The sequence below is a fragment of the Oncorhynchus mykiss genome, chromosome 11 (genome assembly GCF_013265735.2).
Source record: "Oncorhynchus mykiss isolate Arlee chromosome 11, USDA_OmykA_1.1, whole genome shotgun sequence".
In the NCBI taxonomy this organism is placed as follows: Eukaryota; Metazoa; Chordata; class Actinopteri; order Salmoniformes; family Salmonidae; genus Oncorhynchus; species Oncorhynchus mykiss.
In genome coordinates, this window is record NC_048575.1 from 45,869,565 (window position 1) to 45,890,847 (window position 21,283).

Sequence of the window (21,283 nt, forward strand, 5' to 3'; positions counted from 1 at the left end):
GAATTGCAATTAATTGCAAAGTCCCTCTTTGCCATGCAAATGAACTGAATCCCCCAAAAAATATTTCCACTGCATTTTAGCCCTGCCACAAAAGGACCAGCGAACATCATGTCAGTGATTCTCTTGTTATCACAGGTGTGAGTGTTGACGAGGACAAGGCTGGAGATCACTCTGTCATGCTGATTGAGTTGGAATAACAAACTGAAAGCTTCAAAAGGAGGGTGGTGTTTGGAATCATTGTTCTTCCTCTGTCAGCCATGGTTACCTGCAAGGAAACACGTGCCGTCATCATTGCTTTGCACAAAAAGGGCTTCACAGGCAAGGATATTGCTGCCAGTAAGATTGCACCTAAATCAACTCTTTATCGGATCATCAAGAATTTCAAGGAGAGCGGTTCAATTGTTGTGATGAAGGGTTCAGGGCGCCCAAGAAAGTCCAGCAAGCGCCAGGACCGTCTCCTAAAGTTGATTCAGCTGCGGGATTGGGGCACCACCAGTACAGCGCTTGTTCGGGAATGGCAGCAGGTGTGAGTGCATTTGCACGCACAGTGAGGCGAAGACTTTTGGAGGATGCCTGGTGTCAAGAAGGGCAGCAAAGAAGCCTCTTCTCACCAGGAAAAACATCAGGGACAGACTGATATTCTGCAAAAGGTACGGGGATTGGACTGCTGAGGGCTTGATGTCCAGCAGTCAGTGGTAAGGCAAACTGCAGTAGCTTTTTGGACTCTTTCCTGCACTTAAGCCTATGTGCTCTCATACAGTTGTGGAATAAGTGATTTTTAAAAGGGTTTTCCTACTTGAAATTTTATACATATAGACTATTGCTATAATTTCTAAAAACCTCTGTCCTCCACGGCTGGAAATTGGTGGCAATCCTTTTGGCCAATGCAATATCAATTTGGCCTTGTTTTGCTACGGACATAGACTTTGCCATAAACTGGTACATAGAAGAGAAACTAAGTTGCTGTTGTTTTCACGGCTATCCTTCCTCTCTCTCCTCGGCTGCAAAGTGTGTGACTGTGAGGGAGTTGGCTCAGCCCTCCCTCACGCATCTTTGGTTCATTGGTTGACACTGCGTGTCTGATTGACAGGAACAACCGGTGAGGCTGTTAGTCTGAGCAGACAAGTCAGAACGAATGTGTGTACATTTGAGCATTTAGACCTATATTATTTTATTTATTTTTCGTTCGTTGAATTAGTTAATTATATTAATTAAAAAATTGAATATTCACATATTAATTAATTTAAAATATTTGTATAAATAGATTAGGCTCTTCTGATATGCGAGCCGGCTCCCAACGTTCAATTTAGAGCCGACTCTTTCGCGAACGATCCATCACTACTGGCCACTGAGTTGCATAGCTGTCGTGAGCGCAACGTGATTGCAAAATAAGTAGGTTGGAATGTAAATTCTCATCAAATGAATATGAAGTCTGACTGAAAGCGTCTTGATTGTTTGGTTGCGGGACAAAGGACCAAAATATGTAACTACCCCGCACAATCTGGGACATGTTAAGTAAGTTCATTACAACTGGAAACTCTGACAAAAAAAACAGCTCAGACTGGGAAAATCGTTTTGAACGGTCATCCATCTCGGAATTCCAAACTGGAGTGTAAATGAGACTATGGAGGTGTTCCCAGTTGTTTTGAACGCGGCATTATTTTTTTTATTTTATTTTTTTCGTTTTTTTATAAAATAAAAAATTGGCGGAGTATTTAATTGTCTTAAAATATAGTTACATGTATTTTTGTAAGGTAATAAAATGTGGTGTTTTGTTTGTAAATTTACATTTGTGAATGACATTTGGCCAAAATAATAATTTAATGAATTACATAAAATTGTTTCAACTTATTTATATCGTAAGTAAAGATTTCAAGCAGTATATCTCTCCACAATAGTGTAAACTCGTCAGAAATGTGTTCAATTATAAACCTACTGACGTCTTGCCACAGATTCCTTAATTGAATACGTTGCCAAAAAAGATGCAACACTGTTTGAACGCGGTATTAATTAGAGACACAGACAATGAGGTAACACGCAAGCATTGGTTGATGCATGCAACGTCTGAACGCGGTCATCGTCTCCAATGCAGCAGGCCCTCAAGTCGATTACCGATTTACGGTCTCACTGATGGAAAGCCGTGCTGGCATCGAAATGTTGAGACATTCCGAAACAGTGCCAAATTAAAGGTAGTTGTATGGCCATTGTACCTAGCTAGTTAATAATATACATTCGCGTCCTCAAATTCTGCTAGAAGATTAAAGGCTAAGGTTAGCTTGCTAAGAGTGGGTGGACTGGGGTTTCGTAAAGGTTAGCCAGTCTGTTAGCTAGCTATAATTAGTTAGCTAGTTAGGGGAAAACACATGGAATCAGTCTGAATTATGTGTTTACAACAGAGGTAGCCAAGATATCCTACATTTTTCGGTATGTAATTCAATGAGTAGCCTATTTGCCTATAGATGATGTTCTTTGCTCCATATGTTAGCAAGCAGTAGCTGGCTACATTTTGTACAGACACTTGGCCATGCAAGCATCATGGATCCACTCAGTCTCTAGCCTCGTCTTTTATTCGATTGTTAACTAGCTAAGTAGATTGTAATGTGGGAACAATTGTCTGATTTTGTCATTGGTTATGATTGAATCCTTGTAGTTAATGCTGACAACTGGGCACACAGGAGCCATGCTGACGTCTATCAAGTTGCCTATTGTGATCAGAGCCGAAATCAATTTGGTTTTGGTGGTGGTGACAGCCCTTGGACTTTTGTCCAGACTGTATGGAATTAACTTCCCTAAAGCTGTAGTGTAAGTAGCTACTGTATATCCAACCTCTATGTAATTCACTCCTGGTCCGGATCCTATAGGGTGTGCAGGCTTTTGTTCCAACCCAGTGTGAAACACGGAACAAACCTGATTGATTCAACTATTCAGGGGCTCTATCTGTGTGTCTAGAACTGTACTGGAACAAAAGTCTACAAATCCTGGTGTTGAAGGGCCCACATTAAACAGTAGCCCATACTACACTGTCCCCTAACTGTCACAGCTACTGGACTGCCCATGGTAGATAAGCCCAATATAGTTTTTTTTAATAAGACATTGTTTATTTAATTATTTAGAAAGACAGTAGTTTACCCTGACACCCCCTTTGATGTTTTGCAGGTTTGATGAGGTGTACTATGGACAGTTTGTATCTCTCTACACAAAGCAGGTCTTCTTTATTGATGAGAGTGGTCCACCTCTAGGTCACATGATTCTAGCATTTGGAGGTAAGTACTGAACCCTTACAACATACACTACATGGCCAAAAGTTTTGTATGTGGACACCTGCTTGTGGAACATCTTATTTCAAAATCATGGGCATGGGACCCCCCCCCCCCCCCCCCTGCTATAACAGGCTCCACTCTTCTGAGAAGGCTTTCCACATCTAGTTTGAACATTGCTGTGGGGTACAAGAGCATTAGTGAGGTCAGGCACTGATGTTGTGCGATTAGGCCTTGCTCTCAGTCAGCGTTACAATTCATCCCAAAGATTGAGGTCATGGCTCTGTAGGCCAGTCAGGTTCTTCCACACCAATCTTGACAAACCATTTCTGTATGGACCTTGCTTTGTGCACAGGGGCATTGTCATGCTGAAACAGGAAAGGGCCTTCCCCAAACTGTTGCCACAAAGTTGGAAGCACAGAATTGTCTAGAATGTCATTATTTGCTGTAGCGTTAAGATTTCCCTTCACTGGAACTAAGGGGCTTAGCCTGAACCATGAGAAACAGCCCAGACCATTATTCATCCACCAAACTTTACTGTTGGCACTATGCATTGGGGAAGGTAATGTTCTCCTGGCATCCACCAAACCCAGATTTTTCCGTCGGACTGCCAAATGGTGAATCGTGATTCATCGCTCCAGAGAACACGTTTCCACTGCTCCAGAGTCCAATGGTGGTGAATTTTACACCCCTCCAGCGGACGCTTGGCATTGCGCATGGTGATCTTAGGCTTGTGTGTGACTGCTCGGCCATGGAAACCCCTTTCATAAAGATCCCGAAGAACAGTTAATGTGCTGATGTTGCTTCCAGAGGCAGTTTGGAACTCGGTAGTGAGTGTTACAAACGAGGACAGACGTTTTTTTTTACACGCTACGTGCTTCAGCACTCGGCGGTCCCGTTTGGTGAGTTGTGTGGCTGAGCCGTTGTTGCTCCTAGGTGTTTCCACTTCACAATAACAGTGCTTACAGTTGACCGGGGCAGCTGTAGCAGGGCAGAAATTTGAACAACTGACTTGTTGGAAAGGTTGCATCGACGACGGTACCACATTGAAAGTCACTGAGCTCTTCAGTAAGGCAATTCTACTACCAATGCTTGTCTATGGAGGTTGCATGGCTGTGTGCTCAATTTTATACACCTGTCAAGAATGGATGTGGCTGAAAAAGACAAATCCACTAATCTGAAGGTCCACATACCTTTTTATATATAGTGTATTCTATTTAGCATTTACATGGAATTAATTTTGTGATGAACCTTTAATCCCTTCACTTAAAACAGTGGTTCCCAATTTTTTTTTAGTCCTGTACCCATTCAAACATTCAACCTCCATCTGCGTATCCCCTCTAGCACCAGGGTCAGCGCACTCTTAAATGTTGTTTTTTGCCATCATTGTAAGCCTGCCACTCACACAGTGAGTTTTTGTCACAACCCGGCATGTGGGAAGTGGCAAAGATCTCTTTATAGGACCAGGACACAATAATAATAATAATAATAATAATAATAATACTAATAATACTAATAATAATAATAATAATAATAATAATAATAATAATAATAATAATAATAATAATATATATAAAACCTTATTTGGTCATCAAATTGTGAATAACTCACCACAGGTTAATGAGAAAGGTGTGCTTTAAAGGTTTTCAGTCTTAAATCATTTTCCACACACAGCCTGTGCCTGTGTATAGTTGTCATGCTAGTGAGGGCTGAGAATCCACTCTCACATAAGTGTGTGGTTGCAAAGGTCATCAGTGTCTTAACAGCGCAATTTGCCAAGGCAGGGTACTCGTGAGTACAGTCCTATCAAGAAATCTGGCAGTGGCTTCTGATTTAAATTCAATTTTTACAGAACCGCTTGTTGCAGGGCATGAAAGGGATAACGAATCCAGTTGTTTATGTCGTCCGTGCAGTGTACCCAAGTGGCGTCGGGAGCAACTGCTTGCACGTGCATTACCACTCCACTATGTCTCTCTGTCATGGCTTTTGCGCCATCAGTACAGATACCAACACATCTTGACCACCAAAGTCCATTTAATGGCACAAAGCTGTCCAGTACTTTAAAAATATCCTGTCCTGTTTTCCAGTGGTTTACAGAAGAGGATGTCTTCCATAATTGACATCCCATAAACGTAACGGACATACACCGGGAGCTGTGCCAGGCCCGCCACAATTGTTGACTCCTTCAGCTGTAACTTATAGAATTCACTGGCTTGTATGCAAAGCAGTAAACATTTCAAAACATCTCTTGCCATGTCGCTGGTGCGTTGTGAAACAGTGTTGTTTGATGAAGACATTGTCTGTATAGTTTTGGGCCTTTTCCCCCAGCATTGTCCCAGCCATATCCGCGGCAGCAGGAAGAATTAAGACCTCTACAATAGTATGTGTCCTAGACACTCGGTAGCTCACCATATAAGACGCTTCTAGCCCCTTCTTTCCCCTTTATTAATGGTATCTGTTGTTTTATACAGGTCTATGGACGCGGGCCTTACTTTTTTTTAACCATTTATCAATTTTCGAACAAACGGAATGAGCAGCAGCTACATATGGACTGTTAATGTGATTGGATGTTAATTATTTGACTAGGCTTATCTGTATTTGACATTGTGTTGTTATTTTGATGAACGCTAGATGGTTTAATTTTATTTTTGGCAGTGAAACAAGACTACTCAGGCGAGAGAGAAAAACATCACCCACATGTTTAGCCCTGTTGGAAAATCTAAATGGGCTGTTTGAAAATGTGAAACACATTTTGGGAATAACAGACTTAGAATAATGCTCATTGTTTCTCTAATTTATACAGCTTATCTTGGTGGATTTGATGGTAACTTTATCTGGAACAGGATTGGAGCAGGTAGGAAATCTAATTACTACATTGCCAATGCATCTTTAGATCTAATTCCCAACATCTGGATTTCTGTGCTTTTCTTAAGTTGTTTAATCAAGTTGTTTCTTACGATTCATTGCAGAGTACTCCAGTAATGTGCCTGTATGGAGTTTAAGACTGATACCGGCCCTGGCCGGGTCACTGTGTGTACCCCTGTGTTACCTTCTGGTTGTGGAACTCGGGTACTCGCACCTCACAGCACTGGGGGCTGCATTGCTCTTCCTCATGGGTAATGTTGTCCTATACTTCCTCCTATACAGTCAAAGTTGTATTTGGATTTGTATATTAGATGTTTGACTCCATTGTTGCTCATTGTTTGCCATCTCCATTGAGTGTAGTAAGATGAACTGTGTTTTCTGTTTTTGTGAAACAGAGAATTCCTTGATTGTTCAGTCCCGCTTCATGCTGCTAGAGTCTGTGCTTATCTTCTTCCTTCTGCTCGCTGTCGTATCCTACCTCAGATTTCACAATGCACAAAGCGGGTGAGTGTTGCAATTCCTCTATACCTACTAGGAAGTGGTTGTCATTCCATGATTACCAACACAAACCATGTTCAGTGGCGATTAGCAGAAATGTACCCCACTTTCCTTGATTTTGGTTAATGTGTAGTGTCCGCTCGGCGTGCTCTCAGCCTTTGTCCGTGCCAGCTGATGTTTCTCTTCGTCCTTTTTAGCTCACCAGTCAGATTGGCGTGGCTGGTGCTGACTGGAGTCACATGTGCCTGTGCTGTGGGGTTAGTTCAATCAGCCACATTTTAAAACTAATTGGATGGAAATGAATGTATTAAACTGAAGTTTAAACAGTTTTTCACAATCATCCCATGGTCATGTTTGTGATTGTGGGTGTTTTACCTCTTTAGGTCTCACTCATGAAGGTTTGGGTTTGTTTCATGCATGTCTAAACGGTCTGCTTCTCCCATTCATCAGAGTGAAGTACATGGGTCTGTTCACCTACTTTCTGCTGCTGGGCTTGGCGGCCGTGCACACGTGGCAGCTTATTGGGGACAGAGCACTGAGCAATGTGAGTTCATTAGGTTTGTTTTTTGTTTATGAATATATCCATTAATTCAAATGGACAGCTTGACTTCCCAGTAGCATACTGCTAATGTTTGGAGTGTCTCCCAACCGTGCAGGGTGTGGTGCTGATGCAGGTAGTGACCCGCTTCCTGGCCCTCGTGGTCCTACCCCTACTGCTCTACCTGGGCTTCTTCTATGTGCATTTGAACCTGCTCTACCGCAGTGGCCCACACGACCAGATGATGAGCAGTGCCTTCCAGGCCAGCCTAGAGGTCAGCATCCCTCTCTCTCTCTCTCTGAGACCCAGTTGAGATGGCAAGCAACCCATCAAAATTGTCTATTGGATTTATGAAGTGTTTTTAAAAGACTTGACATTGGGTAGTGGCGCTGCTCTGCTGCATGTCATTTAGGGTTATATCTAGTGTGTTTGGCTGTATTCAGGGAGGATTGGCCAGGATCACTCAGGGTCAGCCTCTGGAGGTGGCTTATGGCTCTCAGGTGACCCTCCGCAGTGTCTCCAGTAAACCCATACCGTGCTGGCTACACTCCCATAAGGCAAACTATCCCATCAGGTGAGGGGGTGTTTCTGGTTCTCTATTATTTTATCAGATCTGGACTATGCACGTGACACAACACTAGTATGTAGTGCATTTGTGTTCTTGCAGCATGACCAGTTTCTTATTTTTTTGGTGCTCTGAAGGTATGAAAATGGGCGTGGTAGCTCTCACCAGCAGCAAGTGACCTGTTATCCGTTCAAAGATGTCAACAATTGGTGGATAATCAAAGATCCAGGCAGGTTTGTGCAGGCCAGCTTTAATTTGGATGCCTAGAACACCCCCACATTGGGATGCAGTGTTTATCCACTAAACGGTTGCCATGTTGTTTATCTGATTCTCTTCCAGACAAGACCTTGTTGTGAGCAGCCCTCCCCGCCCTGTTCGCCATGGTGATGTTGTCCAGCTTCTTCATGGCATGACCTCCCGCCTCCTCAACACGTACTGTATAGCCACGGTTCTGCACACCTCCTTTTCCGTCTGCGCCCCAGTCAATTTATCTGTAACCAATATATTAGTCATGTTACTGTGCTTAGCTACTGCCTAACCTCATTAGTATTATTTATGGTCTCTCAGGCACGACGTTGCAGCTCCCATGAGTCCTCACGCACAGGAGGTGTCTGGCTACATTGACTTCAATGTGTCAATGCCAGCCCAGAATCTCTGGAAAGTGGTGAGACATACGCACACACACTCCCACCACCTCATACTGCACCTTTTTTGTTTCCAGACAGGATGGGGCCGTGGACTTGTGCTGCGTATGCCAAATCCTGACTGCCATCAGAATGATGCAACAGGAGCCGGGATTTGTCGGACCAGGCAACGTTTTTTCACTCCTCAATTGTCCAGTGTTGGTGATGGCGTGCCCACTGGAGCCGCCCATCCGTAACAAGGAACGACGAGTTATTCGTTCTGAGGTGCTGTTCTGCACACCACTGTTGTACTGCGCCGTTATTTGCTTGTTTGTGGCCCGCCTGTTAGCGTGCGCGATTCTTGCCATTCTCCTTCTTGCTGATGAGAAGTCGTTGTTTTCACCCACAGGACTGCCGCTGACATTCTCGATAAACCCTAGACACTATTGTGCGTGAAAAGCCCAGGAAGCCACCTGTTTCTGAGATACTGGAACCAATGCGCGTGTGTGTGTGTCAAGTTTGGACACATCTACTCATGGACACCTCTGGGGCGGCAGGTAAACTAGTAGTTAGAGCGTTGGACTAGTAACCGAAAGGTTGCGAGATTGAATCCCTGAGCTGACAAGGTGAAAATCTGTCGTTCTGCCCCTGAACAAGGCAGTTAACCCACTGTTCCTAGGCCTACATTGAAAATAAGAATTTGTTCTTTAACGGACTTGCCTAGTTATATACAAGGGTTTTTATTTTTTACTGTTTTCTACATTGTAGAATAATAAGACATCACAACTATGAAATAGCACATGGAATAATTTAGTAACCAAAGAAGTGTTAAACAAATCAACATTTATTTTAGATTGTTCAAAGTAGCCACCATTTGCTTTGATGACAGCTTTGCATACTCTTGGCATTCTCTCAACCAGCTTCACCTGGAATGCTTTTCCAACAGTCTTGAAGGAGTTCCCACATATGCTGAGTACATGTTGGCTGCTTTTCCTTCACTCTGCGGTCCAACTCATCCCAAACCATCTCAATTCAAATCAAAGTTTATTTTTCACGTGCGCCGAATACAACAGGTGTATTCACCTTACAGTGAAATGCTTACTTACAGGCTCTAACCAATAGTGCAAAAAATGTATTAGGTGAACAATAGGTAAGTAAAGAAATAAAACAACAGTAGTCAGGCTGATAGAGGTAGTATGTGGATATGGTTAAAGTGACTATGCATATATGATGAACATAGAGTAGCAGTAGCATAAAAGGGGTTGGCGGAACACAATGCAGATAGCCCGTTTAGCCAATGTGCGGGAGCACTGGTTGGTCGGCCCAATTGAGGTAGTATGTACATGAATGTATAGTTAAAGTGACTATGCATATAAGCTAAACAGAGAGTAGCAGCAGTGTAAAAGAGGGGTTGGGGGTGGCACACAATGCAAATAGTCCAGGTAACCATTTGGTTACCTGTTCAGGAGTCTTATGGCTTCGTGGTAAAAACTGTTGAGAATCCTTTTTGTCCTACTCTTGGTACTCCGTTACCGCTTGCCATGCGGTAGTAGAGAGAACATTCTATGACTGGGGTGGCTGGGGTCTTTGACCATTTTTAGGGCCTTCCTCTGACACCGCCTGGTGTAGAGGTCCTGGATGGCAGGCAGCTTAGCCCCAGTGATATACTGGGCCGTACGCACTACCCTCTGTAGTGCCTTGCGGTCGGAGGCCGAGCAATTGCCGTACCAGGCAGTGATGCTCTCTGTTGCAGCTGTAGAACCTTTTGAGGATCTTAGGACCCATGCCAAATCGTTTTAGTTTCCTGAGGGGGAATAAACTTTGTTGTGCCCTCTTCACAACTGTCTTGGTGTGTTTGGATCATTCTAGTTCGTTTTTTATGTGGACACCAAGGAACTTGAAGCTCTCAACCTGCTCCACTAAATCCCAGTCGATGAGAATGGGGGCGTGCTCGGTCCTCCTTTTCCTGTAGTCCACAATCATCTCCTTAGTCTTGGCTACGTTGAGGGATAGGTTGTTATTCTGGCACCATACGGCCAGGTCTCTGACCTTCTCCCTATAGATTGTCTCGTCGTCGTCGGTGATCAGACCTACCACTGTTGTGTCGTCTGCAAACTTAATGATGGTGTTGGAGTTGTGACTGGCCATGCAGTCGTGGGTGAACAGGGAGTACAGGAGGCGACTGAGCACCCACCCCTGGGGAGCTCCAGTGTTGAGGATCAGGGTGGCAGATGTGTTGCTACCTACCCTCACCACCTGGGGGCGGCCTGACAGGAAGTCCAGGATCCAGTTACAGAGGGAGGTGTTTAGTCCCAGGATCCTTAGCTTAGTGATGAGCTTTGAGGGTACTGTGGTGTTGACTGCTGAGCTGTTGTCAATGAATAGCATTCTCACAAGTGTTCCTTTTGTCCAGTATGCAAATTGAAGTGGGTCTAGGGTTTCTGGGATAATGGTGTTGATGTGAGCCGTTACTAGCCTTTCAAAGCACTTCATGGCTATGGACTTGAGTGCTACGGGTCTGCAGTCATTTAGGCAGGTTGCCTTCGTGTTCTTGGGCACAGGGACTATGGTGGTCTGCTTGAAACATGTTGGTATTAGACTCAATCAGGGACATGTTGAAAATGTCAGTGAAGACACCTGCCAGTTGGTCAGCACATGCCCGGACCACACATTCTGGTAATCTGTCTGGCCCCGCAGCCTTGTGTATGTTGAACTGTTTAAAGGTCTTACTCACGTCGGCTACGGAGAGCGTGATCACATAGTTGTCTGGAACAGCTGATGCTCTCATGCATGCCTCAGTGTTTCTTGCCTCGAAGCGAGCATAGAAGTGATTTAGCTAGTCTGGTAGGCTCATGTCACTGGGCAGCTCGCGGCTGTGCTTCCCTTTGTAGTCTGTAATAGTTTGCAAGCCCTGCCACATAAGATGAGCGTCGGAGCCGGTGTAGTATGATTCAATCTTAGCCCGGTATTGACGCTTTGCCTGTTTGATGGTTCGTCACAGAGGCATAGCAGGATTTCTTGTAAGCTTCCGGGTTAGAGTCCCGCACCTTGAAAGCGGCAGCTCTACCCTTTTGGCTCAGTGCGAATGTTGCCTGTAATCCATGGCTTCTGGTTGGGGTATGTACGTACAGTCACTGTGGGGATAATGTCCTCGATGCACTTATTGATAAAGCCTGTGACTGATGTGGTGTACTCCTCAATGCCATCGGAAGAATCCAGGAACATGTTCCAGTCTGTGCTAGTAAAACAGTCCTGTAGTTTAGCATCTGCTTCATCTGAACACTTTTTTTATAGACCGAGACACTGGTGCTTCCTGCTTTAATTTTTGCATGTAAGCAGGTATCAGGAGGATAGAGTTGTGGTCGGATTTACCAAATAGAGGGTGAGGGAGAGCTTTGTATGCATCTTTGTGTATGGAGTACAGGTGATCTAGAATTTTGTTTTCCCTCTGGTCGCACATTTAACATGTTGATGGAAATTTGGTAGAACTGATTTGTTTCCCTGCATTAAAGTCTCCGGCCACTAGGAGTGCCGCCTCTGGATGAGTGGTTTCCTGTTTGCTTATTTCCTTATACAGCTGACCGAGTGCTGTCTTAGTGCCAACATCTGTGGTGGTAAATAAACAGCCACGAATAGTATAGCTGAAAACTCTCAGCTATACTTACTATAATTGGGTTGCAGTTATGGAGGCCAGGTCATTTGATGCGGTACTCCATTACTCTCCTTCTTGATCAGATAGCCCTTACACAGCCTGGAGGTATGTGGGTTCATTGTCCTGTTGAAAAACAAATGATAGTCCCACTAAGCACAAACCAGATGGGATGGTGTATTGCTTCAGAATGCGTGTGCCTTGAATTCTAAATAAATCAATGACCGTGTCATCAGCAAATCACCATCACACCACCTCCATGCATCACAGTGGGAACCACACATGCCTAGGTCATCTGTTCACCTACTCTGCGTCTCACAAAGACACGGCGATTGGAACCAAAAATCTCAAATTTTCACTGGTCTAATGTCCATTGCTCGTGTTTCTTGGCCCATGCAAGTCTCTTCTTATTGGTGTCCTTTTAGTAGGAGTTTCTTTGCTGCAATTTGACCATGAAGGCCTGATTCACGCAGTCTCCTCTGAACAGTTGATGTTGAGATGCGTCTGTTACGTGCTGCAATTTCTGAGGCTGGTAGCTCTAATGAACTTATCCTCTTCCTGTGGTGGTACTCATGAGCGCCAGTTTCATCATGTGCACTTCATAAAATAGATGGCGTCATGAGGATGGAAAATTATGTGGCTATAATGAAGCAACATCTCAAGACATCAGTCATTTGCTTGGTCGCAAATGGGTAATGACCCACAGCATACTTCCAAAGTTGTGGCAATATGGCTTAAGGACAACAAAGTCAAGGTATTGGAGTGGCCATCACAAAGCCCTTGACCTCAATCCCATAGAAATGTTGTGGACAGAACTGAAAAAGTGTGAGCAAGGATGCTGACAAACCTGACTCAGTTACACCAGCTCTGTTAGGAGGAATGGGCCAAAATTCACCCAACTTATTGTGGGAAACTTGTGGAAGGCTACCCAAAACGTTTGACCCAAGTTAAACAATTTAAAGGCAATGCTACCAACTACTAGTTGAGTGTATGTAAACTTCTAACTCACTGGGAATGTGATGAAAGAAGTAAAAGCTGAAGTAAATCATTCTCTCAACTATTATTCTGACATTTCACATTCTTCAAATAAAGTGGTGCTCTTAACTGACACAATACAGGGATTTTTTACTAGGATTAAATGTCAGGAATTGTGAAACTGAGTTTAAATGTATTTAGCTAAGGTGTATGAAAACTTCCGACTTCAACTGTATATGTATATTCACTACATGAGCAAAAGTATGAACACCTGCTCGTCGAACATCATTCATTCCAAAATCATGGGCATTAATATGGAGTTGGTCCCACTTTGCTGCTATAACAGCCTTCACTATTTTTGGAAGGCATTCCACTAGATGTTGGAACATTACTGCAGGGAGTTGCTTCCATTCCGTCACAAGTATTCGTGAGGTCGGGCACTGATGTGGGGTGATTAGGCCTGGCTCGCAGTCAGCATTCCAATTCATCCCAAAGGTATTCGATGGGGTTGAGGTCAGGGCTCTGTGCAGGCCAGTTAAGTTCTTCCACAATGATCTCGACAAGCCAGTTCTGTATAGACCTTGCTTTGTACACAGGGGCATTGTCATGCTGAAACAGAAAAGGGCCTTCCCCAAACTGTTGCCACAAAGTTGGAAGCACAGAATCTTTTAGAATGTCATTGTATGCTGTAGTGTTAAGCTTTCCCTTCACTGGAACTAAGGGGCCTAGCCTGAACCATGAAAAACAGCCTCAGACAAGTATTCCTCCTCCACCAAACTTTAGTTGGCACTATGCATTGGGGCAGGTAACGTTCTCCTGGCATCCACCAAACCCACATTCGTCCTTTGGACTGCCAGATGGTGAAGCATGATTCATCCCTCCAGAGCAGAGAACGTGTTTCCACCGCTCCCGAGTCCAATGGCGACGAGCTTAACTCCACTCCAGCCGACGCTTGGCATTGCGCATGGTGACTTTAGGCTTGTGTGTGTGGCTGCTCGGCCATGGAAACCCATTTCATAAAGCTCTCGACGAACAGTTATTGTGCTGACATTGCTTCCAGAGGCAGTTTGGGACTCGGTAGTGAGTGTTGCAACCGAGGACAGATGATTTTTACACGCTACATGCGTCAGCACTAGGTGGACCCATTCTGGGAGCTTGTGTGGCCTACCATTTTGTGGCTGAGCTGTTGTTGCTCCTAGACGTTTCCACTTCACAATAACAGCACATACAGTTGACTGGGGCAGCTCTAGCTCTAACAGGGCAGAAGGAACTGACTTGTTGGAAAGTGGCATCCTATGACGGTGCCACGTTCAAAGTCACTGAGCTCTTCAGTTTGGGCATTCTACTGCCAATGTTTGGCTACAGAGATTGCATGTTCGTGTGCTCGATTTTTATACACCTGTCAACAATGGGTGTGGCTGAATTTTCCAAATCCAATAATTTGAAGTTGTCTGTACACTCAGTGGCCAGTTTATTAGGTACAGCACGCAGTTCACTAAAATAGTTTGCTCCTACAGACAGTGATCCATGGCTTGCTATATAAAGTAGGCATAGAGGTATTCAGTTACAGTTCGATTGAACGTTTGATTTTCACGCACGACAGGGTCTAGGGTTTCCAGAGAATGGTGCTACAAACAAAAACATCCAGTCAGCGGCAGTCCTGTGGGCTAAAACAATTTGATGAGGTCGAAGGAGAATGCCAAGAATCGTGCAAGCTAACAGGCGGGCCACAAACTGGCAAATAACAGGGCAGTACAACAGTGTACTGACAGCCTCTTGGAATGCACAAGTCATCGGTCTTTGTCACGGATGGGCTATTGTATCAGACGACCACACCAGATTCCACGCCTGTCAGCTGAAAAAAAGAAGCGGCTCCAGTGGGCACGTGATCACCAACACTAGAAGAGTATTGAAGAGTGGAAAAACATTGCATGGTCTGACAAATCCCTAATTTGGCGTAAGCAGCATGAATCCATGGCCCCATCCTGACTGGTGTCAACAGTACAGGCTGGTGTTGTAATGGTATGGGGAATGTCTTCCTAGCACACGGTCCCTTGATTCCAATTGAGCAATGCTTCCATGCCCCAAAGAATTCAGCCTGTTCTGGAGGCAAAGGGGGGGGTCCAACCCGTTACTAGATAAATTGGCCACTGAGTGTACATATACAGTATATACTGACATTGTTCTTAACTCTGTTCTGTAGGACATTGCGAACAGGGAGGCGGAACAAGATGTCTGGAAGACTATTCTCTCTGAAGTACGTTTGATTCACATCAACACCTCGGCTGTGCTCAAGGTACGCTCAGGGAGCCCGGGGGATTTCTCAAACTGTTTGTCTTTACTGTTTTATCTGTTTTAACATCCTCTTTCTGATGTTGTCGACGTGCAGCTGAGCGGTTCCTCCCTTCCAGAGTGGGGCTACAGGCAGCTGGAAGTGGTGGGGGATAAGATCTACAAGGGCTACCAGCCCAGCGGTGTGTGGAATGTAGAGGAGCACCGCTACGGCAGGAGTAAGCTTTCCTAACGCTCATCATCTACGTTCAGTAACACTTTACTTTACTTAGCTATACATGAGGCATTCATAAAACCTTTATGAAACCAGTCATAACATCTGAGTGTTGCTGTGTCATTCATAACAACCTTCATAACACATTTATTCAACTCATTCATCAGGCTTCTTAACCGAATCATTACACTTTGTGTAATTGTTACTGTGTTATGTGTGTTATGCCTTTTATTTATTTTTTAGGTCTGGAGCAGAGGGAGAGAGAGCTGGAGCTACACTCCCCCACACACATTGACATCAACCGCAACCTCACCTTCATTGCAAAATTCCTGGAGCTACAGGTAAGAATAGGACAGCATATCTATGAGCATGTGATTCCTTTTTAGGCTTTTTCATTGGTGGACTTCACGTTCTCTCCTTTTGTGTTGGTCTGACAGTGGAAGATGCTGACGGTGAAGCATGAGGATTCTGAACACAAGTACAGCTCTTCACCTCTAGAATGGATCACGATGAATACCAACATTGCGTACTGGCTCCACCCTGCAAGCAATGTAGGTTTGCTTCAACCTTTGTCTGTCAGTCACTCAAGTGTGCTGTGTTTTAAATTGCAATATCTCTACTGTACTCCAGCCAAGATTTGAACAGTTCTGTGTGTATTAATGAATTCTTACATTGAAATGAAATGGCGCAACCACGTGTTAGCTTGATGAGCCTTGACCCTCTGTTTCAGGCCCAGATCCACCTGATTGGGAACTTTGTCACTTGGACCCTGGCAAACCTCGCCCTTGCGGTGTACGTCCTTCTTTTCCTATCGTACCTATTAAGGAGGCGGCGGAAAATTGAAGACATTCCAGAAGGTACACGCGCCTTTCGGACATACGATATGTAAACGCTGACATGATGTTGACACGTTGCAAAGTGGCATGGTGAAAAGCAGTCATGTAATGTTTGACTTTGTTGTCCAGCCACCTGGTGCCAGCTGCTTCAGGCAGGAGTAGTGTGTGCTGGTGGCTGGGCCGTCAACTACCTGCCCTTCTTCATGATGGAGAAGACGCTGTTCCTGTATCACTACCTGCCAGCTCTCACCTTCCAGATCCTGCTGATCCCTGTGGTTCTGGAGCACCTGCACACACACATGTTGAGGTGGGCACCGATGACTCGTCTGGGGTTGTGGATTGAATCAGGTCACGCGGTTGCCTTTCTCATGACCGGTCTTAATCGTTCCATTCTCCTCCTCTCTAGGTGTGCTTCTCTCCGGCGTGCTCTTCATGGAGTCGTATTGGCGGGGTTGTCCTCAGTATATCTGTCCTTTCGAACCTTCAGTCCTCTCACCTATGGTCAGCCAGAACTGAGCGCTGAGCAGCTGGCTTCGTTGCGCTGGAGGGACAGTTGGGACATCTTGTTTCGCAGACGTTAAGTCTTAACCGTACACCCCCCGCTGACTGGGGAGAGGCGAAGCCGTACATTTGCACAGGGCAGGAAGCGCCTAAGGGAACCGTTCCAAAGGAAGGCCTTATTAAAAACATGTTTTGTAGAGTGCATTACTTTAATTTTATTAGTGAGTACATCTACATGGGATCAGAGAACTTTGGGTCCAGAAACGGTTTAAATCTTTCAGGGACCTATTTAAAATCTCTCACTACTTCTACAGCTCCGGTCAATGTGAAAACCATGAAATGTTTACATGTATTTTTCAGTATCATTTACAGATCAAAAGGGAATGTTTACCCAAAAATGTCACTGTGATGAACCACTTTTTTTTTTAACAATTTCTCCATGTGGAATTTAAAGCTGCATAACAATTGAAATTTTTAAAAAATGAATAAACCACAACGTTGCATTCATTAAAAAATTAGCCCGGGATTCTGTCCGTAGCTCAGCACGCTGGACAGCAGACAATAGTTAAGGTCAGATTTTATGTACAGCGTTTTACTGTAAATGTATAGCCTACAACCCGCGATCGGATTGAATCGCGGGCAGAAACAAATCTACGCTGTCTGTATTGAACATTGTTATAGAGCCAACCATAAAATCTATTAGTCACACACTCAATTTTGCCGACGCAGTATTCTCAATCCCTTTGTGGCAGCAAGAGAACGGAAAATGCAAACCATGAATCTGTCTTTGGTGAAATCTCATTTTAATCTAGTCTATTGCTGCAGAAGAAAAGGTGTCTTGGTGCTGGGTCAGAATGTTCAGTAAGCCTCTCCAGCACTGTCCCTCCCTCGTCTGGGCCTGGCTCTCCTGCACAGCCCGGGCCAGCTCCTCCCTGTACCGCTGCTAATAGTGCTGTGGGCCCCAAACCAACATGAATTACAGTCAGCCTCTATCCCCGTTTATACAGTACCTGGTGCTAACATGCATCCTTTGTCCTGATTAATACGTGGGCATAGCCATTGGTATTAATGTGTCTCTGATCAGTCCACCGTCTGCATTGAGACCAGATTTCCTGGTCCCGACTCCCTCCCTGTACGCAAATTATTAAACACATATTTACATATGCACACACAACCGTTCAACAGTTTTGGGTCACTTAGAAATGTCCTTGTTTTTGAAAAAGCTCATTTGTGTCCATTAAAATATCAAATTGATCAGAAATATAGTGTAGACATAGTTAATATTGTAAATGACTATTGCAGCTGGAAACGGCAGATCTTTAAAGGAAAACCTACAGAGGCCCATTATCAGCAACCATCACTCCTGTGTTTCAATGGCACGTTGTTAGCTAATCCAAGTTTATCATTTTGAAAGGCTAACTGATCATTAGAAAAACATTTTGCAATTGTTAGCACAGCTGAAAACTGTTGTTCTGATTAAAGAAGCAATAAAACTGGCCTTCTTTAGACTAGTTGAGTATCTGGAGCATCAGCATTTGTGGGTTCGATTACAGGCTCAAAATGGCCAGAAACAAATACTTTTCTTCTGAAACTCGTCAGTCTATTCTTGTTCTGAGAAATGAAGGCTATTCCATGCGAGAAATTGCCAAGAAACTGAAGCTCTCGTACAACACTGTGTACTACTCCCTTCACAGAACAGCACAAACTGGCCCTAACCAGAATAGAAAGAGTGGGAGGCCCCGGTGCACAACTGAGCAAGAGGACAAGTACATTAGTGTCTAGTTTGATAAAACAGACGCTTCACAAGTCCTTCATTAAATAGCACCCGCAGTCTCAACGTCAACAGGCAACTCCGGGATGCTGGTCTTGTAGGCAAAGTTCCTTTGTCCAGTGTCCTTTTGCCCATCTTAATTATTATTATTTTTTGGCCAGTCTGAGATGGGTTTTTCTTTGCATCTCTGCCTAGAAGGCCAGCATCCCAGAGTCGCCTCGTCACTGTTGACATTGAGACTGGTGTTTTGCGATATAGTCAAGCTACTCGTGACCCTGTGTGTGTGTGAGGGGAGACAACTGGGTGAAAAGGTTGCCTCAGTCTGTCACAACTGAGTGAGGACAACAGGGACCAGAATGACAGGAAGTCATACTTCCTCTAACAGAGGCTCAACGGTTCCCCCAAGTTTGGCAAGAATGCGCCTTTGACTATCAGCCCAGATGATGTATGGTCGTACTGGTCACACACACAAAAAATTTTTTTTGCCCAGAAACAGGCTCCAAACAGCTCTATCACCGGTGTGCAGAATATAACACTTCCCTCCAGTTAAGCTACGAGGAACCAGTTAGTTTCTGTCAGCTCTTGGCTGAGCGCCCAGATATCACGGGGTCATTCTTCACACACAAACAGTCAGAACAGGCCTCTATTACTGCACACACACACACACTTTTCTATCCTATATGAGTTAATGTGACACTCGAACCCAATACCTAGGCTTAAAGACAGATGTTTTAGTACAGAAGCATTAATGAAGAAGCATACTGCTCCGTTATGGACATGTTCGTTTATAAAATACCTCTTAGTACCCCACAGTCCTGCTGAATCGTCCAGAACAGGACACACACGTCTGATAAAGTTTGGAATACGTAGCAAAACCAATATCTTTGAGTGTTTTTGTTTTCCCTATAACTCCTTCAAGAGCTCTACTTGCTGAGTCAGCCAGGGCAGATTTTTTATTTTTTTATTTCACCTTTATTTAACCAGGTAGGCAAGTTGAGAACAAGTTCTCATTTACAACTGCGACCTGGCCAAGATAAAGCAAAGCAGTTAGACACATACAACGACACAGAGTTACACATGGAGTAAAACAAACACAGTCAATAATACAGTATAAACAAGTCTATATACGATGTGAGCAAATGAGGTGAGATAAGGGAGGTAAAGGCAAAAAAAAAGTCCATGGTGGCAAAGTAAATACAATATAGCAAGTAAAACACTGGAATGGTAGATTTGCAATGGAAGAATGTGCAAAGTAGAAATAAAAATAATGGGGTGTAAAGGAGCAAAATAAATAAATTAAATACAGAAGGGAAAGGTAGTTGTTTGGGCTAAATTATAGGTGGGCTATGTACAGGTGCAGTAATCTGTGAGCTGCTCTGACAGTTGGTGCTTAAAGCTAGTGAGGGAGATAAGTGTTTCCAGTTTCAGAGATTTTGTAGTTCGTTCCAGTCATTGGCAGCAGAGAACTGGAAGGAGAGGCGGCCAAAGAAATAATTGGTTTTGGGGGTGACTACAGTGCCTTGCGAAAGTATTCGGCCCCCTTGAACTTTGCGACCTTTTGCCACATTTCAGGCTTCAAACATAAAGATATAAAACTGTATTTTTTTGTGAACAATCAACAACAAGTGGGACACAATCATGAAGTGGAACGACATTTATTGGATATTTCAAACTTTTTTAACAATTTCAAAAACTGAAAAATTGGGCGTGCAAAATTATTCAGCCCCCTTAAGTTAATACTTTGTAGCGCCACCTTTTGCTGCGATTACAGCTGTAAGTCGCTTGGGGTATGTCTCTATCAGTTTTGCACATCGAGAGACTGAAATGTTTTCCCATTCCTCCTTGCAAAACAGCTCGAGCTCAGTGAGGTTGGATGGAGAGCATTTGTGAACAGCAGTTTTCAGTTCTTTCCACAGATTCTCGATTGGATTCAGGTCTGGACTTTGACTCGGCCATTCTAACACCTGGATATGTTTATTTTTGAACCATTCCATTGTAGATTTTGCTTTATGTTTTGGATCATTGTCTTGTTGGAAGACAAATCTCCGTCCCAGTCTCAGGTCTTTTGCAGACTCCATCAGCTTTTCTTCCAGAATGGTCCTGTATTTGGCTCCATCCATCTTCCCATCAATTTTAACCATCTTCCCTGTCCCTGCTGAAGAAAAGCAGGCCCAAACCATGATGCTGCCACCACCATGTTTGACAGTGGGGATGGTGTGATCAGGGTGATGAGCTGTGTTGCTTTTACGCCAAACATAACGTTTTGCATTGTTGCCAAAAAGTTCAATTTTGGTTTCATCTGACCAGAGCACCTTCTTCCACATGTTTGGTGTGTCTCCCAGGTGGCTTGTGGCAAACTTTAAACAACACTTTGTATGGATATCTTTAAGAAATGGCTTTCTTCTTGCCACTCTTCCATAAAGGCCAGATTTGTGCAATATACGACTGATTGTTGTCCTATGGACAGAGTCTCCCACCTCAGCTGTAGATCTCTGCAGTTCATCCAGAGTGATCATGGGCCTCTTGGCTGCATCTCTGATCAGTCTTCTCCTTGTATGAGCTGAAAGTTTAGAGGGACGGCCAGGTCTTGGTAGATTTGCAGTGGTCTGATACTCCTTCCATTTCAATATTATCGCTTGCACAGTGCTCCTTGGGATGTTTAAAGCTTGGGAAATGTTTTTGTATCCAAATCCTGCTTT

General features: G+C 44.1%; 1 protein-coding gene across 4 annotated transcripts; it reads left to right on the forward strand.

Moving 5' to 3' along the window:
• Window positions 1-1,264: 1,264 nt before the first annotated feature.
• On the forward strand, window positions 1,265-17,331 carry pomt1 (protein-O-mannosyltransferase 1). Of its 4 annotated transcripts, none has more exons than XM_021620966.2 (20): window positions 1,265-1,392; window positions 2,651-2,802; window positions 3,157-3,263; window positions 6,061-6,111; window positions 6,227-6,373; window positions 6,518-6,626; window positions 6,818-6,877; window positions 7,071-7,164; window positions 7,277-7,432; window positions 7,602-7,732; window positions 7,861-7,956; window positions 8,063-8,155; window positions 8,291-8,387; window positions 15,174-15,266; window positions 15,360-15,480; window positions 15,720-15,817; window positions 15,914-16,027; window positions 16,207-16,333; window positions 16,442-16,619; window positions 16,719-17,331. In XM_021620966.2, the coding sequence occupies exons 2-20, from the start codon at window positions 2,654-2,656 to the stop codon at window positions 16,891-16,893; spliced, it is 2,196 nt and encodes a 731-aa protein (XP_021476641.1). In that variant the 5' UTR covers window positions 1,265-1,392; window positions 2,651-2,653; the 3' UTR covers window positions 16,894-17,331. The 4 variants fall into 4 exon arrangements, with proteins under 4 accessions (XP_021476641.1, XP_021476638.1, XP_021476642.1 ...); XM_021620963.2 differs by lacking the exon at window positions 1,265-1,392 and adding an exon at window positions 2,032-2,189; XM_021620967.2 differs by lacking the exon at window positions 1,265-1,392 and adding an exon at window positions 2,034-2,189 and having other exon boundaries at window positions 2,676-2,802.
• Window positions 17,332-21,283: the final 3,952 nt, after the last annotated feature.

What these genes read in the sequence shown, in the direction of transcription:
- pomt1 (XM_021620963.2), top strand. Translation starts at nt 2,052, where the DNA reads ATGCATGCAACGTCTGAACGCGGTCATCGTCTCCAATGCAGCAGGCCC. An exon ending in CTGGAACAGGATTGGAGCAG is followed by an intron (nt 6,112 to 6,226) that starts GTAGGAAATCTA and finishes GATTCATTGCAG; the next exon opens with AGTACTCCAGTAATGTGCCT. An exon ending in ACCTCCCGCCTCCTCAACAC is followed by an intron (nt 8,156 to 8,290) that starts GTACTGTATAGC and finishes ATGGTCTCTCAG; the next exon opens with GCACGACGTTGCAGCTCCCA.